General features: G+C 32.8%; 3 protein-coding genes across 7 annotated transcripts; all 3 read left to right on the top strand.

Annotated features, from left to right (window-relative positions):
• Positions 1–476: 476 nt before the first annotated feature.
• LOC124823137 (calreticulin-3) lies at positions 477–6,680 on the top strand. Of its 3 annotated transcripts, XM_047295276.2 has the most exons (14): positions 478–690; positions 776–883; positions 1,154–1,346; positions 2,059–2,317; positions 2,566–2,622; positions 3,337–3,384; positions 3,491–3,577; positions 3,656–3,713; positions 4,177–4,244; positions 4,549–4,644; positions 4,739–4,795; positions 4,905–4,988; positions 5,294–5,323; positions 6,374–6,680. In XM_047295276.2, exons 1-14 carry the CDS (start codon positions 591–593, stop codon positions 6,383–6,385), a joined length of 1,257 nt encoding a protein of 418 aa, XP_047151232.1. In that variant the 5' UTR covers positions 478–590; the 3' UTR covers positions 6,386–6,680. The 3 variants fall into 3 exon arrangements, with proteins under 3 accessions (XP_087965949.1, XP_047151232.1, XP_087965948.1); XM_088109823.1 differs by lacking the exon at positions 6,374–6,680 and having other exon boundaries at positions 477–690; positions 5,294–6,342; XM_088109822.1 differs by lacking the exon at positions 3,337–3,384.
• A 6,023-nt stretch (positions 6,681–12,703) lies between these two features.
• Positions 12,704–15,903, top strand: GLX2-1 (glyoxalase 2-1). Of its 3 annotated transcripts, none has more exons than XM_088108223.1 (8): positions 12,704–12,864; positions 13,604–13,786; positions 13,920–14,123; positions 14,233–14,356; positions 14,846–14,946; positions 15,168–15,242; positions 15,331–15,429; positions 15,627–15,903. In XM_088108223.1, exons 1-8 carry the CDS (start codon positions 12,721–12,723, stop codon positions 15,771–15,773), a joined length of 1,077 nt encoding a protein of 358 aa, XP_087964349.1. In that variant the 5' UTR covers positions 12,704–12,720; the 3' UTR covers positions 15,774–15,903. The 3 variants fall into 3 exon arrangements, with proteins under 3 accessions (XP_087964349.1, XP_087964347.1, XP_087964348.1); XM_088108221.1 differs by lacking the exon at positions 12,704–12,864 and adding an exon at positions 12,906–13,066; XM_088108222.1 differs by lacking the exon at positions 12,704–12,864 and adding an exon at positions 13,246–13,357.
• Positions 15,904–17,090: 1,187 nt separating this feature from the next.
• LOC124823132 (3-beta hydroxysteroid dehydrogenase/isomerase family protein) lies at positions 17,091–22,754 on the top strand. Its single transcript, XM_088110879.1, has 12 exons — positions 17,091–17,494; positions 17,614–17,703; positions 17,780–17,913; positions 18,034–18,204; positions 18,940–19,056; positions 19,132–19,211; positions 19,561–19,756; positions 20,088–20,205; positions 21,032–21,206; positions 21,624–21,780; positions 22,098–22,164; positions 22,245–22,754. The coding sequence occupies exons 1-12, from the start codon at positions 17,248–17,250 to the stop codon at positions 22,430–22,432; spliced, it is 1,740 nt and encodes a 579-aa protein (XP_087967005.1). The 5' UTR covers positions 17,091–17,247; the 3' UTR covers positions 22,433–22,754.
• The last annotated feature ends 311 nt before the right edge of the window (positions 22,755–23,065 follow it).

The following is a 23,065-nucleotide window of genomic DNA, read 5'->3' as shown; positions in this document are numbered from 1 at the left end:
AAATGATACTTGAACAACCATTTTTTACAACATTTAGACACGCGCACACGTGTCAAAATCTAAGTGGTCATGTGCACGTGTCTAAATATTGTCAAAAATAGTTGTTCAAGTGTCATTTTCCTTAAAACAATTAAAAATATATATTTAAACAAATATCCGCAGGTAGAGATGTTTTAGCAGACATTAATAGTACCATAAAAGATAAGTGTCGCAACCAATTAACACAAGTTGTTTTAGTTCAATAATAATGTTAATTTGAAGTAATATATTCAAGTAAAATAAAATTACTTCTGACTCCTAATTTATAATTTAAGCATTACTATTTTTGAAATTTTCAAAATCTTAATATAATTTGTTTTATTGTTTGATTCTTAGAGAAAATGACATGTACACAATACTTTGGTGAAAATGATTGATAAATAGATAAATAGTTTTGTTTTGCAATAAATAAATTTGAAGGAAAGTGTTCTAGAAAGTACCACTCCTCCACCGTAGTGATTTTAAATTCGTTTGTGGCAACTCTTTCAACTCAACAACACTCTGAGCTGAAATCTGAAGCAACTTTTGTTGCCATTGCAGTGAGGAATGAGATGGCCAATGGCAGCACTACCCAGATGTTCAAGCTTCTGCTTTTCCTTCTGATTCTTCACTCTGCACTCGCTGAGATCTTCTTCGAAGAGAGATTCGAAGGTAATCATAATAATCTTCACCCTTCACTTCACCTCAGACTCCACTGTTTTCGGAGATTTTTAATTTTGTTGATTGATTGCTTCAGATGGATGGAAGAGCCGTTGGGTTTTGTCGGACTGGAAAAGGAGCGAGGGAAAAGCAGGTACCTTCAAGCACACAGCAGGGAAATGGTCTGGAGATCCTGATGACAAAGGTATTCATCTTCAATTCATTAATCTCACATGTCCAACATTGGTTAGAATAATAAACTATTTCACATACTACTGACTTATCAAGACGATCTTGACTTCTAACATGGAAAACATGAAGAAAAAAAATTGAAATTTATTTATCCATAATTAACTTATTCACAAGATAAAAACAAAAAAGTTAATTGGATTGTGTTGTTGATCACATTTATTATTGTTATTGTTATTATTACTATGCTGATGATGATGGTGATGGTGAAACTTTTCTTTTGCAGGTCTTCAAACACATAACGATGCGAAACATTTTGCCATATCTGCAAAGATACCCGAGTTTAGCAACAAGGACAGAACCCTTGTGGTGCAGTATTCCATTAGGTTGGAGCAGGACATTGAATGCGGTGGCGGTTACATCAAACTTCTCTCTGGTTATGTCAATCAGAAGAAGTTTGGTGGTGATACCCCTTATAGGTCTGTCTGTCAAATTCTCATGTTATGTTTTAAAATATATGTTCTTTGCTAACTTGGTTACAAATAGAAGATGAACTTCTATGTACATGGAGTATCCTATATCAAGAAATGTTAACAGCATGCTTTCAAAGCTTGGCTAATATTTATTTAGACACGTGAAATTATGGGTGAGACTTCATTTGTTAGATAGAGGGTGGGACCCAAATTGTTCAGTAAATTTTAATAAAATTTAGCTAACAAAAAAAAAGTGCTAGAAAGAGTATTTGTGAATGTATTTTTTAAGTTTACTTATATAGATTAGGTTTTGAATAAATTTGTTGTAAGCAATTTTGGTCGAAGAAAAATAATAAGAAATAAAATAACAAGTTTTTGTTATAACCTAAAAATAACTTGTCGAATAACTAAACGAGACAATTTCTGTAATTTATTAAGTGCATAAGTTAATTATAACTTTTCAGAGAAACTTATTTCATTTTACTTTCTTAATTTTTTCTCTAGTGAGAGCTTGTTGAGGAATTAATCCAAACCGCTTACTCCCGCATTTGCTTGCTATTTGTTTTATACATTTAAATGTTTCTCTTTTTATCCCCCTATTTTAATTGAAGTGAGGCGTCTTGTTGTTTGATGTTGTAGAAACATACGCTTCAGTGTTCTATTTAGTCTGTCTCTGTGCTGGTGAGTAGAGTGAACTGATTTGTCTTGCTTGATGCAGTTTGATGTTTGGACCAGATATATGTGGCACACAGACTAAGAAGCTCCATCTTATACTATCATACCAAGGGCAGAATTACCCTATTAGGAAGGAACTGCAATGTGAAACGGATAAATTGACTCATTTCTATACATTTATTCTAAGGCCTGATGCCTCTTATAGTATCCTTGTTGATAACCGGGAAAGAGATTCGGGAAGCATGTATGCAGATTGGGACATCCTTCCTCCGAGGAAAATCAAGGATGTCAAAGCAAAAAAGGTACAACTATGAGACTTGACTTGTTTTAATTAAGAATATTTGTAATTACCTACGAAGTATATGATCTGCATTGTTATTGTCAATACTTTCTGGGGGTTTCAATGGTCATACATTAAAAAACAACTTAAACAATCATTCTATGGGGTTCTTTAATTTACATTAGAAAAAACTTTGGTTCTTTTGGTATATTTTACATCTTTATCTATCAATTTGCTTTCGTCTGAAACTTTTTATTTTAACTATTGCAGCCAGCAGACTGGGATGATAGAGAGTACATTGAAGATCCTAATGATGTCAAACCAGAGGTACTATTTGCTCCCCTCTTCACCATAATCCTCTTCTGGTGATTTGAAACTCTTAATCAAGATTGCCAAACACCTTCACCTTTGCATGTAGCGTTTGCATTTACATGAAAAACCTTCATGATCACCTTTAGAAATTTCTATCTATAGTAGTACGAATTTTCCATTTCACCGAGTTGAATGTCCACATGAACAATATATGGTATCTGCTATCAGTTTTTTGGGTTGCGATTGATCAATTACTTTGCAAGAAGGTTCATGGTCTGTGCTACCGCAACCACTGTGCAAACACTGTCTGCTACATCTGGTTGGGCTATTAGCAAAATTCTGTTTATTTTGTATTGAAGAGGTTTCCAGTGTCAACAACAAAAAGAGAACAATTTCTGTATTTATTAATTACTCTTTTAAGTCTCATCAAGCATCATAAATGGTATCAAACTTTTGCAGATACTTCTTATTTTTCCCTCAGTCCCTTGATACAAGTATTAGATTATTTATTTCAAGTGGTAGATTCTAATAATGATGAAACATCAGCTTGATAATTATTTTCCAATGAAAATTTTATAGCCAACCTCTGCTTAAGGTTTTCGGCCACACATACTGGCGGATGGATTTTTAGTTACAATTTTACATGCTTCATTCTGCTTTGTTTTTATATATATATATATATATATATATATATATATATATATATATATATATATATATATGTTGCAGGGATATGATTCAATTCCAGCTGAAATTCCTGATCCAAAAGCCAAGAAGGTTGATTTGTTTACTTCATATTTTTTAATTATTGACAGAAGACTTAGTTTAGCATGGATTTATGAATGTTCTTTTCCTTCTCTTCTGTTATTCTTTGTTTGAGTAGCCTGCTGACTGGGATGATGATGATGATGGACTATGGAAGCCCTCAAAGGTTCCTAATCCAGCATACAAAGGACCATGGAAACGCAAGGTTTTTAATGCCACACATTTAAAGTTGAAGTCATTGCTCTTTTAGGTTTTCTAATCATTGAAAATTGTTGAACTGCAGAAAATCAAGAATCCCAACTACAAAGGAAAGTGGAAGATTCCATGGATTGATAACCCAGGTAGGTAGATTTATTTATATTATGGTGATTTCTATTTTTAGAATCAAGAAGGAAGAGTCAATGCATTAATTTTCTGGTAAAGACAAACAAAATAACTAGCTTACACTTTTAGGCTTTGTCATTTATGTTTAATTGTAACTGTTACAAATACGATGTGTACTGACATTATAATTTTATATGGATTTAGACTGTGGGATTTTGCTCATTTGTTGTTGGCTTGGGAAAAATTTGATAAGACAAGAAAATTTTAAAATGGTATTCTAATAGTTTTCACTAGGTGGCAACTGACGTATCAATGGTTTTAGTAATATCTACAGCCTTGCATTCCTTTAAGCTTTTAGGTCTCTGCATGAATGTTTAGCAAATTTATTGTGAAATCTTCTATATAAACTTATGTATAGCAATTGGTGTAGTTACGTGATCTTTACTTCTGGTTTTGCTTTACCTTTGTTGTTTCCTGCAGAATTTGAGGATGATCCCGATCTTTATGTTCTCAGGCCAATTAAGTATGTGGGCATTGAAGTGTGGCAGGTGTGTGTGTGTCTATACATACATACCTTTAGTTCTTCCTCTATAGATTGAAGGAGCATTTAGAAATGCTTATTTTAATTTATGAAAGTGGCTCATTCCCTTTATTTACCTCTTTTAAGCTTATTACAGTAAGCTTCATAAACTTTTGAACAAGCTGCCATCCAATAAGAAATTATTGGACAAGTGCTTGGTTAAATTGTTTACCCAAACACCCTGAGTTGTAATTTCCAGAAGTTTACCTATACTTGAAATTATCTATTATTGAATATTTGAAGTGTGGCAATATTAACTTTTGAAATTTTAGGTGAAGGCAGGTTCAGTTTACGACAACATCTTAATTTGTGATGATCCGCAGTATGCAAAGCAGGTTGTGGATGAATTTATGGCTAACAATAGAGAGGTGAGCTTTTACTTGTAGACTTCGTATCTGTTATTTAGTCTGTAGCAGATAGGAAACTTAGTATCTGCATTCTCATTTCTGTGTGAAATCTCAGTCCGAAAAAGAAGCTTTTGAAGAAGCAGAAAAAGAAAGAAGGGCTAGGGAAGAAGAGGTGACCATTCAAAGCCTAAATGCTTCAGCAGTAATTTTAATGTGTGATTATCATATTTGTCATGTTGCTTTGTACAATATCAATGCCATTTGATGTTATGATTGTGTAGGAGGCACAGAGAGCACGAGAAGAGGGTGAAAAAAGGAGAAAGGAGAGGGATCATAAATATGGAAACAGGAGGCGGCGTCGAAGGGTAATGTTTTTGTTCTCGTTTGCCGTCAAAAACTGTTCTAGAGTGTATTTTTTTAACTTTGCAGTAAAGGTTTTGGTTTATCTTCTATTTTGTGCGGTAGGAGTTAATAGTAGGGGGGAGCAAATGACCTGTTTGGACAAATTTCCTCCAAATTTTTTAGGAGAGAAATTAACAGTTTTTCGTGGTTTCTTTTAAGTTTTCCGGCCAATACATGTAACATTGTTTGGTCTCTAATTCAAATGGATTTCTGATCACTTATATCGCTTATGAAGTACAAAGTCTGATGTCAAAACTTTGTTTTGCAGCCGGATCCCCACGATACGTATGATTACCATGTAAGCCTAACATTCTCTTGTTATTTTATCCTTATGTGAATATGCCTCGTAATACTTTATTGCTTCCGTTGTTCGTGCAATGATGTGTTGTGTGAACTTTGGCTGCTGATATTGTGATTCTTGGTTTACTCGAGTTGGGTATGATATGACCACTGCCCATAACACGTTGCCATTTAGATAGATATCAGCCCTTTTGCATATCCAAATCAAATACAATAAAGATATTTTTCAATTACCTGACACACACACGCAAAAACAAAGACAAAAATTATTCGAACTTGAAATGTATACCTTCTGACTGTGATCATTAGGTGTGATTTGGTGAAGTCTGTATCTGATCAGCACCTCAAAAAGTGGCAAAGTGTGCATTGATTCTGGAAAGAGTTTCACATTAAATAGGACAAACTATTTATCGTCATAATAAGTCTTGAACTTTTCTCACCTAATAAGTGGATTAACATAATGAATGGATTGAATTTTCCTTATATGTTTTCAGTCCTAATTCGTTCAAAACAAAGAAGATATTCAAACATCAATTTAAGAAAACATTGTTGTACTTAAATATGCAAATTTAGAAATAAATTCCTGAATTTTTCTGGAAGTAAGCATAAAAGTGTCTCCATTGGCAATATCACACTCACCGTCACTCTTTTTTCTATCTTTCGTTCATATTGATGTTCCACTTCAATTATTGCTTGTTATTTAAAAAAAAAAACAAATTTTCTCAGGTAATTTCCAATAAAAAGCACACTGAGTCATGACTTGTCATGAGTTGACAGGACTCTGTAAATAAATATGAATTCAATGATTCATAAACATCTGATACTTTTTCTTACATTCGTGTGGAAGTAGTAAGGATAAATAATATATTATGAATTTGTAATACAAAATACAACTTCTGAAATGCTTGAGCTGCTGTTGGGTTCGATGCATTGTAAGATCTTTCCATTGTGTGAAATTTCGTTTTCTTTCAATTATTTTGGTAAGGGACAGTCTTCATTTTCAGTACCCTTAGTAAATAAGCATTTCCTTGGACTTTGACTCTTTCAGGATGAACTTTGAAAGGTGTAGTCTGGGTAGGTGGCAGTTGTGTGATTGCAGCAATAAAATGCATCTTTGAAGTTTTTAGAGAGTGCTGTGAATTGTAGGACCAAAGCTGCAACTGCACCGACCATACCGAGCTGTACTGAATTGTAACATCTGAAAAAATGGGTGGCAGTCATTATGTTAACCTCATTTCTTTTGGATTATTATTAGGAAACAGCTGGTCAGCTGGTACTGTTCTGAACATGGAATTTGAACTTTTTCAACCTGTAACCCAGAAAGAAGAAAGAATTAAAAAATTGTTTTTTGGTAATCTTCCTGCAATCTTTATATAATATATTAGGGCAGAAGTTATAAGGGTGACTTAGATGAAAGTAACTTTCTGAAGAGTTTTTGAGTTTAACTTTCTCTGGAAATATACTTTAAGAGTTATAAAGTTAGAATGATGAGTTTGGAAAGAAAAATGAGCCTTTTTACTGATAAAATATTAATAATTAATATATATATATATATATATATATATATATATATATATATATATATATGTTATGTATGTATATATATGTATGGATGTACTTATTCTTAGTAATAGAATAAGATTTGTTATTAATCTGAAAGAGAGAATATAATTGTAGATAATACAAACAAGTATACATTGCTAAGAATAAAAGTTATTTATGGATTAATTAAGCATTGGAGACTTCTTTTAGGAAACCATTGAGACTTGACCATTTCAAGATGCATATCTATTTTCTCTTACTCAACTGATCCATTTGGAAATTAGATATATTAATTAATTATATATTAATTAATTTGATTTTGTATAAATGTTTATTTATGTAATTTTACATCGAGAAGTTATTTTAAATTCAAATCTAATTTTACGAAACCAACTTTACATTTTCTTTTGCTTAGATAAAAGATTTAACAACAAATTTTATTACTACTTTTGCTTTTAAATCTAAATATTAAGGTAACTATAAATTAATTTTGATTTAAAAAATAATCTTACAAACACTAGTAAAACACTTTTTCTATTTATTTGCTGATTTTATTGAAGAAAGGGTATATTAAAAAGAAATAGAATAAAAGGAATGATCTACTACATTATTTAGTTGAAATGCTTCAAGTGAAATATTTTGTGGAGAATTTTCAAACAGGCTTTTTTTTTTGTTGAACAAAATAAGGATATATACAAAAGTAATTTTGTATATGCTAATTTGCTTTTAAATATAAACATTGATATAACTAAAATTTAATTTTAATTTAAAAAAAAAATTACAAACACTAGAGAACATATTTCTACTATTTATTTGTTGATTTTATTGAAGAAAAAGTATATTCAGAAAAACATAACGCTCAGCTACTTTGTTTAGTGGAAGCGGTTCAAGTGAAATATTGTGGAAAATTTTAAATAGCATTTTTTTTGTTAAAGAAATAAGGATAAATAAAAATAAATTTATTAGATTATTTTATTTAAACATGTTTTTTATTGGACTTTCTGATTCTTTTCTTATTCATTATTATTACATTTTTTTAAAACCTTCAAGGATGGAAATTCAAATAGTAGAAACTAGAGATATAAAAGTATAACATCCCAAAAATATAGTACAAAACCATATTTAGAATATTTACAGATAACAACCGTTCATTTCTGAGAATAAGATGTACAGTTATGGTCGAACGACCTTACAAAAATATTAAAAATTTTAAGATTTACAAAAGCACAATTTAGACCGAATGGTTACCAAAACTACGCTAATATCGATCGGTTATACAAAATAAGACCAATCCTAATGACCAAATGGTCCTATGTTTCAGTTTTCACTTCCACTTCTTCCAGGATCTCTTCTAGCAACTCTTCTCTTTCTGCTCACATTCATAGGATGATCATTGCAACAGAAATAATGACCGAACGGACAAAACAGACAAGACAGAAAATAGGATAAGCTTATGTAATTTAATTAATTCAGTAAAATATATACTTCACATAAATCTAACATAATTCAATACACAATCATGTAACATCCAATCATGCACTTCCAATCAAAATTTCACGTCAAAGCATGCCATGACCGACCACTTTACTCTGACTGTCCGGACTGTATGAATTCTATGTAGCTACGACATTTTTGCACCTGGGTGATGTAATAGCTGGGATGCCCTCAACAGCTGTCACCCGAGGTTAGTTCGTTCCGTCCAAGTTCACCTTATGGATTAGGACCTCCTGCCATTCTTACACGTGACTTACTCCTCTTTACTTGAGAATGAGTAATCACAGAATATCAGGATAACCGCCAGCTAAACATAACCACATTCATACTCTACCATTCAATAACCATTCATGAGATATTCCTCCCTGGAATACTCTTTCATTTCCATACCATTCCATTTATATTCCATAATACAATCAAACCGAACCAAAAGAAACAGATCCCATATGAAACCAAAACTGAACAATAACATCCACCCCAGAGACAAGACCGAACGTTCTGAATACTTTCTAGACTAATGCAGCTGAACACTTAGTGCAAGACCGAGCGATCTTCCACTTATACACTGTACAGGACCGAACGGTCCATTCTAGATAAGACTCATCAGAAGCTGAACACTAGTGATAGTATTTGGATGTTTACTTGCTACTCAACAGTTACTACAGAACAGTATTTTACTAGACCGAACTCCTAAGAATGTACCGAATACTAAATATTATATATAATTTAGACTTAACCGAAAATCATAATAACCATTGCTGAAACTTGAGAACTTAAACCGAACCCTACAAGATTTAATTGAATACTATTGACTTGGACCGAACACTCTTAGTTCAAATAGAGTACACAATGGGGTATAATAAAAATACCGAGCGCTTGGTTAAAGACCAACCACTATAAAGACCGAGCACTTGGTTCAAAATCGAGCACTACTGAACTTAAATCAAAATGAATGAATATATATTCAATTACACAACACTTATTTTCAATGAAGGATAAAGGTAACATCTACGACTGTAAGTACTATAGAATACATTAATTAAACCGTTTAGGAAGCATAAAGAGGAAACTATACTTAAACTGAACGCTTACTTACAAGTATTCTAAGAGAAAACCGATCGGTCCTTAGCTGAAATTCTCCACAGAAGAAGAATCCAGTACAGACCAAATACTCAAATAAAAATCGAATGGTCAATAATGACTTTCAGTGACAACCACATGATTATACATAATTCTACATACTTAAGAGCAAACCCTATATCAGCCAGTTCACATCATTTGTAACTCATACACTCATATATACAAAACATGCACTAAAAACAACACCTCATATTCATCCATGGATCAAACAAACATACAACCATTCAGAACAAGAAATCATAATCAAATTATATAAGTTTCCCTTACCTCTAAACGTAGCCAAACGCTCACAGATGCAGGATATGGTTCACCACTACCAGTCTTATACACTTAGAGCTCACTGATTTAAAAACTAAACCAAATATAAGACCAGAGTTGCAATCAGAATGAGATAATACACTCATGCAATCAAAATTTAGGTTTGGATGTGACAAAAAACGAACGGTCTAAGAAGAGAAGTACTCACCAGCTTAAACCACAACTTAAGTGCAATAGAAAGCTCTTGACACCATAAATACTCAGACGTTGCCTGAATGATGATCGAAAGAAGAAAAGGATGAGAAATCGTAAAGAGAAGATGGAGATTGTAGAGAGAAGGAGGAAAAAATGGAAGGTTCAGAAGATTGAAGATAAAAGGTGCATGCAGAAAAGTGACACGAAGTTTGAAATTTAGCCTTAAATATTACCGTCACTAAAATCGATCGGCCACTCAGCGCTGCACACCTGTCTTTCACTATCTGAAGCTCTGATACTCTTCTACTGACACGTGACTTCCACTCATAAAAAAATTAAGGGTTGTGACAAAAAATAAAGGACAAAAACAAAAGAAACATGAAGTGTTTATTCCCATTTGATGAGACTTTTATTCCATCTCTCAAATTATGATTGTTAGTTGTTTTACTACAAAATTATGATAAAAACATTCAAAATTCTTAAATGAAAGAAATATATTTTAATTTACTAACTATCAATCATTTCAACCTTTAATGTTATGACCAATGAGTTTGATTTTTGATTTCGATGCCTAACATTGTTTTTATTCGTAAAAAAATGTGCATTTAGTCAACCAAGTCTTCGATACTACTAGGAATTATTGACAGTAAATATCTACTTTTTTGGTTTTCCTTAAATATAGAATTTAGAAATATTTTCTGTTTTTATTTAACTGTAGTTTTTTAAATGTTAGAAAATGTTAATTATTTTTTGTCATTCATAATTTTGCCCTTCACTTAATCTTTAGTCCATTCGCACTTCTTTAGAAAATTCAGTTTCTGGGTGGAAGTTTATTTGATAACATCTGTACAGATAATGCTTTAATTGAACTCAATAATTTTACAACTGAAAAAAACAAACTTTAAATGTGTCATTATATCGTGTTTTGAGTTAATTAATTAAATTATTAAAAATTCAGATTTTAATAATAAATTAATATAATAATTAAATTCAATTTTTTAATAATTCAGTTTTTTAAATAAATTTATTTTAATATCTATTTAATTTAGTTTGAAATATTTTTAAATAATTCCAATATGTGAATTAAATTATTTGAGTTGGTAAGATTAAGAAACAATATGTAAAACATAAGGGCAAAACTTGTATTTATTTTGAAGTTAATAGAGATAATTCTTAAACTTTTAAACTAATATATTCAACGTTTGAAAATCAACTTTTGTGGAATCCAAGTAATAAATAGACTAATATATTGATCAACTTTATTTATTAAATTGATTTTGTTTTTCTTTTACTAAATTTTAATTAGCAAGCCCATTAACACTCTAAGCACTCATACATTACTCATTCAATATTAGTAAGTTATTCGTTATTCTACCAAAAGTGGTTAATCATGACATGAAATGGTATAAAAAGAAGTTTTATATATATATATATATATATATATATATATATATATATATATATATATATATATATATTAGATATATAATGTAATTAAGTTTTTAAATGTATTAAAAAATAATTTTAAGTCTAATTTAATCTTATAAAATCAAAATTTATATTCACTTATGTATTATAAAATTGTTTTATCTTTAATTAATGTAAAACTTTTAATTCTCAGTAATATAAATTTACAAAATTATTCTCAATAATATAAATAAGCTCGCAGGAAAGATAAATTAAATATTGATAAAATACCTCAACCCTAAAACACTAAAGTCTTCAAGAACTTTAATAAAATAATGACCAATACTTAATAGGGTTGATGGTTATTTGTTTTCTTAAAGGAGTTAAGATGAATTAATACCATAAATGTTCATAAAATAAATACTACAGTAATATACTATATTTTTGGATCGATGGAATGTATAAATAAATAAATATTGTTATTTGAAATTTTTTTGAAATATATTTAATAATATCTTATATTGACATGACTGAATTGTTTGGATAATAACAATATCTAACTTAATTTTTTTTGTGAGAGATTGGAGTACGTTATATCGAGTAGTATTAATTGTTGAATTATACATTTTTTTTACTTATTTTCTTTCTAGGGAGAACAGATTTTGGTGTGAATGGAATAATGTTTCACACCATTTTCTGTCTCCATTTCTTAATTATATAAAAGAGGAAGAACATATTTATAAACAATTGAAGATTATGGAGGAAAGGTTACCACGTTTGAACAAGTCAAAACAAGAATCTTGGTGTAGTTGTTTGGTCCCAATAGTAACAATATCCTTGATTGTAGTGGTGATTAGTAAAAATAATTATTATTATGATGGTTAATCCAATGTTTAGTGGTTTCACATGATCTACCATTTTCGAAAACTTTGAATCTTTAACCTGTCCGTTGGAAATTAAACAACCATGGGAGAAAGAAACATGGGTCCCTTTGATCCAAGATATCAACGGAAAACAAAGTCATGTTGTTTCTTCCCATTTAAATTACCCCCAAGAACAAAAAATACTTTTATTAATTCAATTTATAATTTTTATTTTAGTTTTATTTTTTTATTTAAAAGAAAAAAGTTTTACAAAAACGTATTTCAAATTTTATAATTTTTCAGGTCTAGAATTAGCCATATGGTATTTTGAAATTTAATAATTTGAGAAGTTTATGGAGAATATAAAATTATAATTAAAGGTTGAAAAATAATAGGAAGGTTGGTAGGAGTAAAAAGGTGGTAGGAGGGGGAAAAGGCAAAATCGTTTTCAAGAAAACAGTAGAAAAAGAAGAGTGTTTGTGTCAACGTAAAATAAATGCAACTGCCTTCTCTTTTCATTCCTTCTTTCTCTTTTCGTTCCACTCCGTTTCATTCATTCAGATACATTTCATCTCATCATCGATCAGATCAATGCTCTTTCATCGATTCCACGTTCTCACTCTCTTCCGCTTCTTCTAGGGTTTCTCTCTCTCTCTCTCTCTCTCTCTCTCTCTCTCTCTCTCTCTCTCAAACAACACAATTCAATCGGCAAATTCTCCTTCGTTCACAGTAATGGATTCCTGATGCGAACTATTTCTCTCTATCTTTTGTAACAATTCACTTTCTTCTCTCTCCTCGTTTAACTCCACTCTTTCGCATCACATTCGATGAGTGAAACTAAGGTATTATTATTATTATTATTATTATTTATTATTATTGTTGTTTTAACTGATTTTTCCCCTCCAATCCGAGATCTTACTACCGTACATCGAATAAACGTTATTCTTATTGTTTTTTGTTTGACTGTTTGTGCGAGTCTCCATCTTCGTTATTTGATTTCATGAATTTTCTTGTATACCAGATGTTTTGAGTGTAGATCTCTCACAAGGATTTCGGTTTTGGTTGGAAGCAATTGATTGCAACTGATTTTGCTTTCTGATTTCGAAAATGTTTGACAGTAGTTTTATTTCGAGGTAATTCGGTTTTCTGTTTGTGTTTGGGAGTTTTCTCGGTGAAATTCTTATAATCTAGTATGGCAACAGTGTTGCTCACACAGGCATTGTGAGTTTTTGTATACGTGTTTTGGTGGTGGTTTTACTTTTGCATTTGTGTGTAGCTCTATGTGTGTTGATGTGCTTGTATGATTATTTTTATTATTATTATTATGATGATCATCAACATTATTTGGTAATATGTGTTTATTACTCTCTGTCTTGTAGGAAAGGAGTGGGTTTTGCGTGTGGCCGGATGCGAGACAACTTTGCTTGCGGAAAGGTCTTTTATATGGATTTATGCGATTATTTTCTATACCGTTAAAAACATTGCGTGGAGCTAGTCGGTCGTTGAGAGTAGATCAATTTTGCAGTGTAGTGAATCTATCTTCCACACTGCAGATTGAATTGGTGAGCAAATTTCTCACTCATTTTTAATTATGCAATTAGATTAATATTCATTCACTCGTGCTGATAAGTTCTGGTGCGATGTGCTGGAATCTTAGTATGTTTTGTTAATCATCTCATTTTTCTTTATTTTTAGGTTCCGTGCCTTAGGGACAGTTATGCATATCTTTTACATGATGTGGATACGGGGACAGTTGGTGTTGTTGATCCTTCCGAAGCTGCGCCTATTATAGAAGCTTTGAGTAAGAAAAATCTAAATTTGACTTACATACTGAACACCCACCACCATCATGATATCACTAGTGGAAATACAGAGTTGAAAGAAAGGTACGGGGCTAAGGTACGTCTTTTATCTTGAGTCAAAGTTTATTATACTTTTTATTAGTATTATAAATGTGTTATCAGCAAATGGTGAGGAGATTTATTTGTAAAAATTCCTCATCTTACAGGTAATTGGATCAGAAATAGACAAGGAAAGAATTCCTGGTATTGATATTTATTTGAGTGATGGAGATAACTGGATGTTTGCAGGTCATGAGGTGCATATATTAGCTACACCTGGTCACACTGAAGGTCATATTCATTGTCCATTTGCAAAATAAATCGTCTTAGTTTGTTTGCTACTAGATATGTTTTAAGCTAATTTTTGAAAAAATGGCTCAGATCTACTTGTTACTTTCGCTCTTTTATTCTGCTCAACAATTTTCAATTCCTAGGGAATCTAAACTCTCTATTAGATTGTTTGCTGTTATATTGACTAAGCTCATGGTTTTTACTTGAAGGCATGCATGTTCTTCTTGGTTTAGCATGATATTATCTGGCCCTCAAAGAATTCTAGTCTTTGACTTTCTTTCCCATAGTTAGACTCCAGGATTTATTTTGTCAATAGTGTAGGGATTTTCTGTAAACCTTTTTATGGGTTATTGCTTTGGGTAGTGCTCTAGTGTTTAGCTATGCAACTAATATGCTCTAGTTGCTGCTAATTTTCTTGATATGATTTTCTTTACTTCAACCTACTACTCCTCACCTTTTCAATCTATTATCTGTTTGTGCTGTAAGCAGGTCATGTATGCTTCTACTTTCCAGGATCGGCAGCAATTTTTACTGGAGACACCTTGTTCAGCTTATCATGTGGAGAGATCTTTGAAGGAACCCCTGAACAGGTTGATTTGAATTGCATCTGTATAGTGTCAGTTACACAAGGATAAATCTTTTATTTTATCATTTTTTATGCATATATTGAGTCATGATATTTTTTGTGTAAGTTGAATGTTGGATGTTGATTTGTAGATGTTATTACAAATGTATAATTTGTATAAGTCCGATGCTTTGTTAGCTTGTAATGTTTTATCTTTAATTATCGAGAATTTTTTCAATGATACAGATGCTATCTTCTCTTAAAAGAATAATGTCGTTGCCGGATGAAACAAGTATTTACTGCGGTCATGAATATACATTGGTTAGTTGTTTCTACTTTCATTATGTTCCCTGCTTCATTTCCAAGTCTAATTGCTGTGACATTGACTTTGGCTTCTTAAATTTGACAGAGTAATTCAAAGTTTGCCTTGTCCATAGAACCAGAAAACAAGGAACTTCAATCCTATGCTGCCCATGTAGCTCACATTAGAAATAAGGGCTTGCCCACGGTAATTTCCAGAACTGAGCTTTTTCTATGGATGGTTTCAACTTTCAAGTGCCCTCTCTGGCAGATCTTCCTCACTAACATGTCATAACTTTGATTATCGTTGTTAGTTGTTAAAAGCTAACATAGCGTTGTTAGTTCTTGGTCTATTTGATTTGAATCTTGAGTTTTTCTTTTACCTAATTATTATTGTTTTCTTAGATTCCAACTACGCTTAAGATGGAAAAGGCTTGCAATCCATTCCTTCGCACATGGAGCATGGAAATCCGGCAAAAGCTAAATATTGTAGCCACCGCAGATGATGCAGAAGCCCTGGGTGTTATTCGGCAAGCAAAGGATAAATTTTAGAATTTCTTAATTAAATTTTAAAATTCTAAAAGATACTTATTCTGTATAGATTAGGTTCATGAATCCATCAATGGAATAATATTTACTTGGTGATATCGTAATATAATTTTTTAAATTTTCTTCGGCTTCATTTGAAATGTAAATTAGATTTCAGTTTTGTTGGCATGATGGGAGTCGAAAGCATGATGATGCATGGCAGAAGATCATCACTAAGACACGCCCTTGTGTTAGCATATGCATATGTTGAGAATGTTTGAGGAAGTGGTATTTCACTATTTTGAACCATTCTTTGCATGTTTGACATGAAGATTTTCAATATTTAAAAATCTAATCTGTACAAATAAGAGCAGGCTTTAACAGTAATTAGGCAGACCACAAATGGCATCGTCTTGTATTTATCTTATTAGGCAGACCACAAAGGCACGAAATGTTAGCGTAAGCAGTTCATTGGTCTACTGTTTTATAAACAGACTTCTCGGCTATTAATGCGTAATATTTGCAATTGATATCGTTTGACTTCAAACCTAAGGATAGAGGATGCAAGCATCACAATAATATTTTCAAGCATGGATATGATTTCAAGTATTCTGTTTATACGCGTGACCTGTCGTTGAAGATTGTGTATATTGCTCTTGTAGTGGTCATTGGCAGTAGTACTCACTTTAGAAAGTCGTGCTTAACATTTTGACAGAGACTTGTGGAGTATGGTGGGTTGTTACTCTCACACTCACAGGTTTATGGATGGATTCACCCAAAACCCGAATCTGCAATAGCTTGTGCATTAATCGCCACTCTTCAAAGAAACAGACAACATAATCATCATCCTTCTCGAATATGACAGAATTACTTTATGCACTATTGCTGTGCCCAGAAAAACAATACACCTACCCATGTCATCTCATATCTGTGGGTATCACCACAGAGGATCATTATTTGGTTAACCACTTCCCATTTGATACAGTTGGATGGATGTCGTAACGTTCACGTCTTTTGTTTCACGTCTCAGAAAAGTACATAAATTATGCAAGCACTAGCCCCGGCATGCTAACAATTTTAACAACAATAATAAGGATAATAATAATAATAATAATAATAATAATAGAAACAAATGTAATGGTGGCTAGTACGGTTGTTGTGTGGCATTAGCATCACATCAGAGTTAATAAGCGTCATGATCAGATTATTACCCCTCGCCCTTCCCTTGTCCAAAAGATTCTAAGAGGGTCCCCACCCACTCTCAGTGCGATTTGCTTTGCAATACACAGAAACAGTTTCCGCGCCAAAGGAAACGCAGAACACGACTAACAACAGGTTAATTTAGCAACTAACTCTCTTTCTCGCTCTCTCCCTCACTCTCTCTCTCTCTCTATCTCCTTTTGCACTCACATCACATTAACAACCTTGCACATGAATAATTCAATTCAATAAATACGTATAATACAGCATTAGCGTTCATCGGTTCGCTCTGGCAGCAATGACGGTGGACGATCGGTTCGCACATTTGAACCCTAAGACGTGCGTGGTTGTAGGTGGCAGAGGATTCCTCGGAAGATCATTGGTCCTCAGGTTGTTGAAACTCGGTAACTGGATCGTCCGAATCGCCGATTCCGCTCACTCTCTCCAGTTCCATCACTCCGAGTCCATCCTCGCGCAAGCTCTCTCTTCCGCACGCGCTTCTTACTTCCACATCGACCTTACCGATAAATGCAACATTGTCAAAGGTCCACAATCCTTTCTGTTACGTCACGTGTTTGTGCATCACACTCGTATCCACCTCATTTTCTTTCAATTCTTTTCAATTGTGGAAACTGATACCAGCCTTCAAATGCGCTTTGTGCAGTTCTAGGAGGTTCTTCTGTTGTGTTTTTTATGGATGTTGCTGGCGTTGATGTTAATGACTTCTATACTTGTTACAGGCTAATAGTTCAAGGTACTCTGCCATTTGCTCTGTTAATTGCAGTAGATTAGATGCTTTTTCTTATGCGATTTGATGTTCGATTATTCAGGAGCCAAGAATGTAATTAGTGCTTGCCGAGAATGTAGAGTGAAACGCCTAATATATAACAGTTCCGCGGATGTTGTATTTGATGGTTTACATGATATTCGTGATGGAGATGAGTCGTTGGCCTATCCGTGGAAAGTATGGTTCTACTTTTGTCAAGTTTGGAAGAGTATTTTAGTTTTTACCCTTTAAAAGCTTGATTAGATGTTTTTCGTTTGCGAATGATTAAGCATTTTAATGGGAGGGTGGGAATTGCAGACTGACAATATGTTGAGTGACCTTAAGGCTCAAGCGGAATCTTTGATCCTGAGTGTCAATGACATTGATGGCCTATTGACGTGCTCTCTTCGTCCTAGTAATGTTTTTGGACCTGGTGACACAGAATTTGTACCATATTTTCTCAAGTCAGCAAGATATGGTTTTACAAAGGTAGTTTTCTTTTTACCCTCTTTTTTTTTTTTTTTTTACTTCGTAGTGTTCTTTTTGTCAAAAAAAGGGGGGGCTGGGTTGTTTATAAATGCTAATGCAAGCTTTACAAAAAGTTAACGTTTACCATTCTCATAATCTGGTTGTAATTAATTTAGAGTTGTGTTATTTGTACAGTAATCAATACACCAATACTTTTTCTCTCTCTCTCTATCTTTCTCTATCATATGGATATGAGGATGATGACGAAGCTAATTTCACACTGACTATCATGCTTAAATCCACAATTTTGGGTCCTTCATTAGTTTTGATTATTGGATATGCTATAAATTCTCTCGAGCTCCATATGAAGCCAAGTTCAAAATTTCCTATTCGTAGAATTTGAACTTATGGTCAAAGTCAATTCTACAAAAAAACGCTTGTAAGATGATGACTACCCAAACTTCAAAGCTTCTTTAAGTTATATCTCTAATTGGTGTGAGACTAGAATACCACCCTTGAGATTGCAATTAACGAAGCCCCCCAAAAAGAATGCTAATGTGACGGGCCAGAGGTAACCGCAATTAACCAACTCCTAATAGTTTGATCTTTAACCTAGTTGAATTGTGATTTATGTAGCTGATCTCACCTTGTGGGATAAAACTTTTGTTGACGGTTTCATATATCATGTGATTTATATTTTTTGATCTCATCTAGTGGGGTAAAGTCTTATTTTAGAGTAACAATCTCTCATTTCAGTTTATTATAGGGACTGGTGATAATCTTTCAGATTTCACCTTTTCTGAAAATGTTACCCATGCCCACATCTGTGCCGAAGAAGCCCTAAATTTCCAAACAGTTTCTGTTGCAGGAAAGGTTTGTATATATGGAACTCACTAGTTGTGCTGTTTTGATATTCATGCATACCAAAGTATTTTTCTTTTCATGCAGGCATTTTTCATCACGAATAATGAGCCAATAGAATTCTGGGAATTTCTTTCGCTTTTGTTAGAAGGTCTTGGATATCGAAGGTGAAATTGTGCAGCCTGTTTTGATATATGAATGGCGTAGTATTGTCTCTGATGTCACTGGTGTTTAGTTGTGTATGTTTTACTTGATGGTATGATATAGTATCCGGGAGTTTTAGAAGGGCAAAAAAGCTTATAATATTATTTTCTCAAAAGCTATATTAAAATAACCTTTTCCTGCCAATTTAGGAGATATCATAACAAATCAGCTCCTTCTTTGGTATATTCTGCTCCTTTGGTTTTCTATTTCATTTATTGCTGGAGGCAGCTAAAGGCTATTTGTGTTTTTTCTTTATTGCTGATTTATGACCTCTTATGGACTAAGTCAGAAAAATCCTTGCTTGAATTGCAGGCCATATGTCAAACTTCCGGCTAAATTGGCTCAATATATTCTATCAGTTTTAAAGTGGTCACATGAAAAGTTGGGATCCAGATACTTCAGCTATCCTTTATTAGTTCACTTTTTTCAGTTAGCTTCATACACCCGAACTTTCAACTGCACGAAAGCTCACAAACATATTGGATACTCACCAATAGTCTCCCTCGAGGTTTAATTGTTCTTGATTCTTTTTTAAATTTTTACTAGTGAAATCTCATATATTCTTGTTACTTAGTGATAACTGAATTATATGAGGTGTAACTTTTCAACAACCTCCAAAAAAGCAAAATTAAGATTCTGAAATAAAATAAGGCTGTTCCCTTTTCAATAATGTTCAGACCTCCAATGCCTCACACATACAAATACACGAGTTAGACTCTTATATTCCTTTCTATGTTACCTTATTTTCTAAGCTGAGTGAAATATTCTACTTGGCAATGTTCTTGGAATTTCTTACTATTGAGATTTGCATTTATATTTATTGATATTGGACAATACAGGAAGGAGTCACATTAACAATAGAATCATTCTCTTATTTATCCAAAGACTCATGTTTATCAAGAAGCTTCAGTTCCACTGAACAGTCAAAAGCGGATAAGTTGCTTGGTGGAGGAAAAGGTTAAAACTTAATATTTTATCTTGCATTACAGTGTACATGCATCAATGAAGGTTTGTTATCTTTAGTTTTTGTCAAAGCAACTTTTCATGGAAATGAATTGACTTGGAGCATATTTATATGTATACCTTATTTGCATGCACATACGAGGCTCTTCTTGTTATAATAGTTAAATTTTAACCTGCAAATTATCTGATCAAGTTAATCCTGACATAAGTTTAAGGGCAACACCACCAAGCATATATACATTGGTCATAAGCTTGCCCAGATGTTTTGATATTTTGTTTACTTTAGGGTGTGCTTGGCTCCAATGAAATTTTCTTTGCACTTGTATGGTACAAGTTAAAAGTGGCAGTGTTCTCAGAGAAGTGCAGAATTGGGTTTGCATTCAGTACCAAATTTTAACCTCTCCCTATTAAACACAAAAGTGGTTTGAAATTGATTTTTCGCCCATGCTTTTCTCTTGACTGTACGCTGAGGACAGGGAAAAAAATCTTTTCCATCCCAATCTATTTTTACCGCTCTCCGTATTTTGCCTTCCCTGCCAAGTGTACCCTCAGATCACTTCAGTAGTTTATTTTTCTTATTTTTATATTCTATCCATACTAACCAGCACTGGGTTTGTAGAGTCTTTGGGTCATAATCATGAACCCTCTAAAATTGATGTGCAAATGGATCTAAATTTAAATCATTTTAAAATCATTTTGGTAGAATACATTTGAGTGATAGATCATTAAAGAAAATATTTGGGAGTAAATTTGTTAACTCTTGAATCATAGATATTTTGTAACATTGCCAAGCCAGATAATTTTTTCTTTATTTTTACAGTGGCTGACATTTTATTGTGGAGAGACGAGAAGAAATCATTTACATATTTTGTTGTGCTGGTTTTGTTGTTTTACTGGTTTTTCCTTTCTGGAAGAACTTTTATATCATCTGCTGCAAAACTTTTGCTGCTTGCTATGTTACTTTCTTACGGACATGGTTTTCTGCCGTCAAAGTTGTAAGTCCATGCTCACAAAGACTTTAAATTTCTCTCTTTTAACAAATTTTAACAAATTTACATAGCTTTCTGCCATCAAATCATGTATAGCACAAATTGCTTTATTTGAAATTATGCTTCTATAGTTGGTCACCTCTCCTCCCCTCTGTTTTCATCCTTCTGGTTTGGCATGCTTAGATATGTTCCAGCCTCAGCTTCTTTATTTAAATGAACTATTTTCAGAGTAATGTGGTGTATCAGCCGTAAGAGCTACTGATCTCACCACAAGTTGATGCCAAATACAGGAATTACTTAGTGTACATTTAATGAACACTTAAAAGTTGTTTTGGGGATTTTGCCTCTTAACAACTTGTACCTTTATATCTCAATGGAGAAATAAATCATTCTCATAGTACGAACTGTGTGACACTTTAACAGGTTTGGTTTTAATATACAAAGGATACCCTTGTCTTGTTTTGAGATCTCTGATGCGGTAGTGAAAGATTCAGTTATAACCACAGTGTATCTCTGGAATAAGGGTTTTCAAATAATAAGAAGATTGGCCCATGGGGAAGACTGGTCTGCATTCTTCAAGGTAAACAAAATTAGAAAGAAAAAGGCGAAAATGCCTTTTTTTTTGTTCTAATTAATTTATGCAGGTTTTTCCTTAAAATTTATAATCTAAGTTATCTGTTTATTGAGAATGTGTGGATCTGCTGTTTGGTTTTAGAAAAATAGGTTCTAAGTTTCTATTACTAATTGGTCTCCGGGGTCACCCTTTTGCTTGTGCCATACATACTTGTTTGCCAGGTTGGCTTCAAGGAAAGAATAATTCACCCATGAATAAAGTTTTACCATGTAGAGATTCCGGGCATCATTGCCTTCCATGTTTAATTTGTTTAACTGATGCAGATTGCAGTTTTTCTTTACCTTATGAAGATCTTCTTGTCAAAGTTGTTGACAAAATTGATAGGCATAGGTATGGAATTGTTGATATGAGTTCTAGAACTTTGTTGGTTTGTGTACCTTCATTTTTACTCGATCTGCGTTGTTGTGTAGGTTTGGTGTTCGCATTTATGGGATTTTTTGTGTACGAGCAATATGAATCCGAAATTGATGGAATGGTTGATGTTCTTTTCACCAGTTTGAAAGAGTTCATGATATATTTGATGAGAATTTCTCCTGTTTTTAAATCGAGGCTTCTGCGTTATCATGACAACTTTCAGCGGTATGAAAAGAATGGTTAAAAACGTGAGATAGCCAAAAGAAGAAAGTTTCAGCTTTGTTATATGCTATTGAGCTCGATTACGCCATATATTTACATAGCTAACAATTGAAAAAGAGTCCCCTCCCTATGAAAAAGGATACGGAAAATATAATCACGTTTCAGAATACCCTCTCTTGCAGTATTCTGTAATCGCAATCTAATTGTATTATGTTTAGATTAGCTTCAGTTTGACCAAAATCAATTATAAACTCCATGTGGAAAGCAGGAACAAGCAAGAAATAGTTGTTTCTACATCTTCGTTCCTTGTCATATAATGATTTTGTAGGAGAAATTGATTCTCATTGTTTTCTAAACACACTACCAATGAATCAGGATGAAGATTGCAATATGAAAAAGAAAATGTAAATGCTGATATTCTTTGTAAGTGGCGAACTATTAAAAAACCATGTGGCATGGGCTGTGTGCTACATTCTTCAAACATAGTGCATTCTGTGCAGTGAATTTTGATTCAACAAAATGCATAAATTGTGGATAGTAGAATAAAAACAATGTGTCATTAAAATTCAAAATGTGTTGGGAACTGGTGATCATTGGTGATGTAAATGTTTATATTTTTGAGTTTCTTTGCTCCTGGTTTGGAGATTGGTAGTGA

This window comes from Vigna umbellata, chromosome 3 (genome assembly GCF_029865625.1).
Source record: "Vigna umbellata cultivar VRB3 chromosome 3, Vumbellata_1.0, whole genome shotgun sequence".
NCBI lineage: Eukaryota > Viridiplantae > Streptophyta > Magnoliopsida > Fabales > Fabaceae > Vigna > Vigna umbellata.
The sequence above is the reverse complement of the archived record's forward strand: the minus strand, read 5'-3'. Positions and strand labels throughout refer to the sequence as shown.

What these genes read in the sequence shown, in the direction of transcription:
- LOC124823132 (XM_088110879.1), top strand. Translation starts at nt 17,248, where the DNA reads ATGACGGTGGACGATCGGTTCGCACATTTGAACCCTAAGACGTGCGTG. An exon ending in TAAATGCAACATTGTCAAAG is followed by an intron (nt 17,495 to 17,613) that starts GTCCACAATCCT and finishes CGCTTTGTGCAG; the next exon opens with TTCTAGGAGGTTCTTCTGTT. An exon ending in CAAGATATGGTTTTACAAAG is followed by an intron (nt 18,205 to 18,939) that starts GTAGTTTTCTTT and finishes CTCTCATTTCAG; the next exon opens with TTTATTATAGGGACTGGTGA.
- LOC124823137 (XM_088109823.1), top strand. Translation starts at nt 591, where the DNA reads ATGGCCAATGGCAGCACTACCCAGATGTTCAAGCTTCTGCTTTTCCTT. An exon ending in CTTCGAAGAGAGATTCGAAG is followed by an intron (nt 691 to 775) that starts GTAATCATAATA and finishes TGATTGCTTCAG; the next exon opens with ATGGATGGAAGAGCCGTTGG. An exon ending in CTGATCCAAAAGCCAAGAAG is followed by an intron (nt 3,385 to 3,490) that starts GTTGATTTGTTT and finishes TTGTTTGAGTAG; the next exon opens with CCTGCTGACTGGGATGATGA.
- GLX2-1 (XM_088108223.1), top strand. Translation starts at nt 12,721, where the DNA reads ATGCAACTGCCTTCTCTTTTCATTCCTTCTTTCTCTTTTCGTTCCACT. An exon ending in TCTCTTCCGCTTCTTCTAGG is followed by an intron (nt 12,865 to 13,603) that starts GTTTCTCTCTCT and finishes TCTGTCTTGTAG; the next exon opens with GAAAGGAGTGGGTTTTGCGT. An exon ending in GCGGTCATGAATATACATTG is followed by an intron (nt 15,243 to 15,330) that starts GTTAGTTGTTTC and finishes TAAATTTGACAG; the next exon opens with AGTAATTCAAAGTTTGCCTT.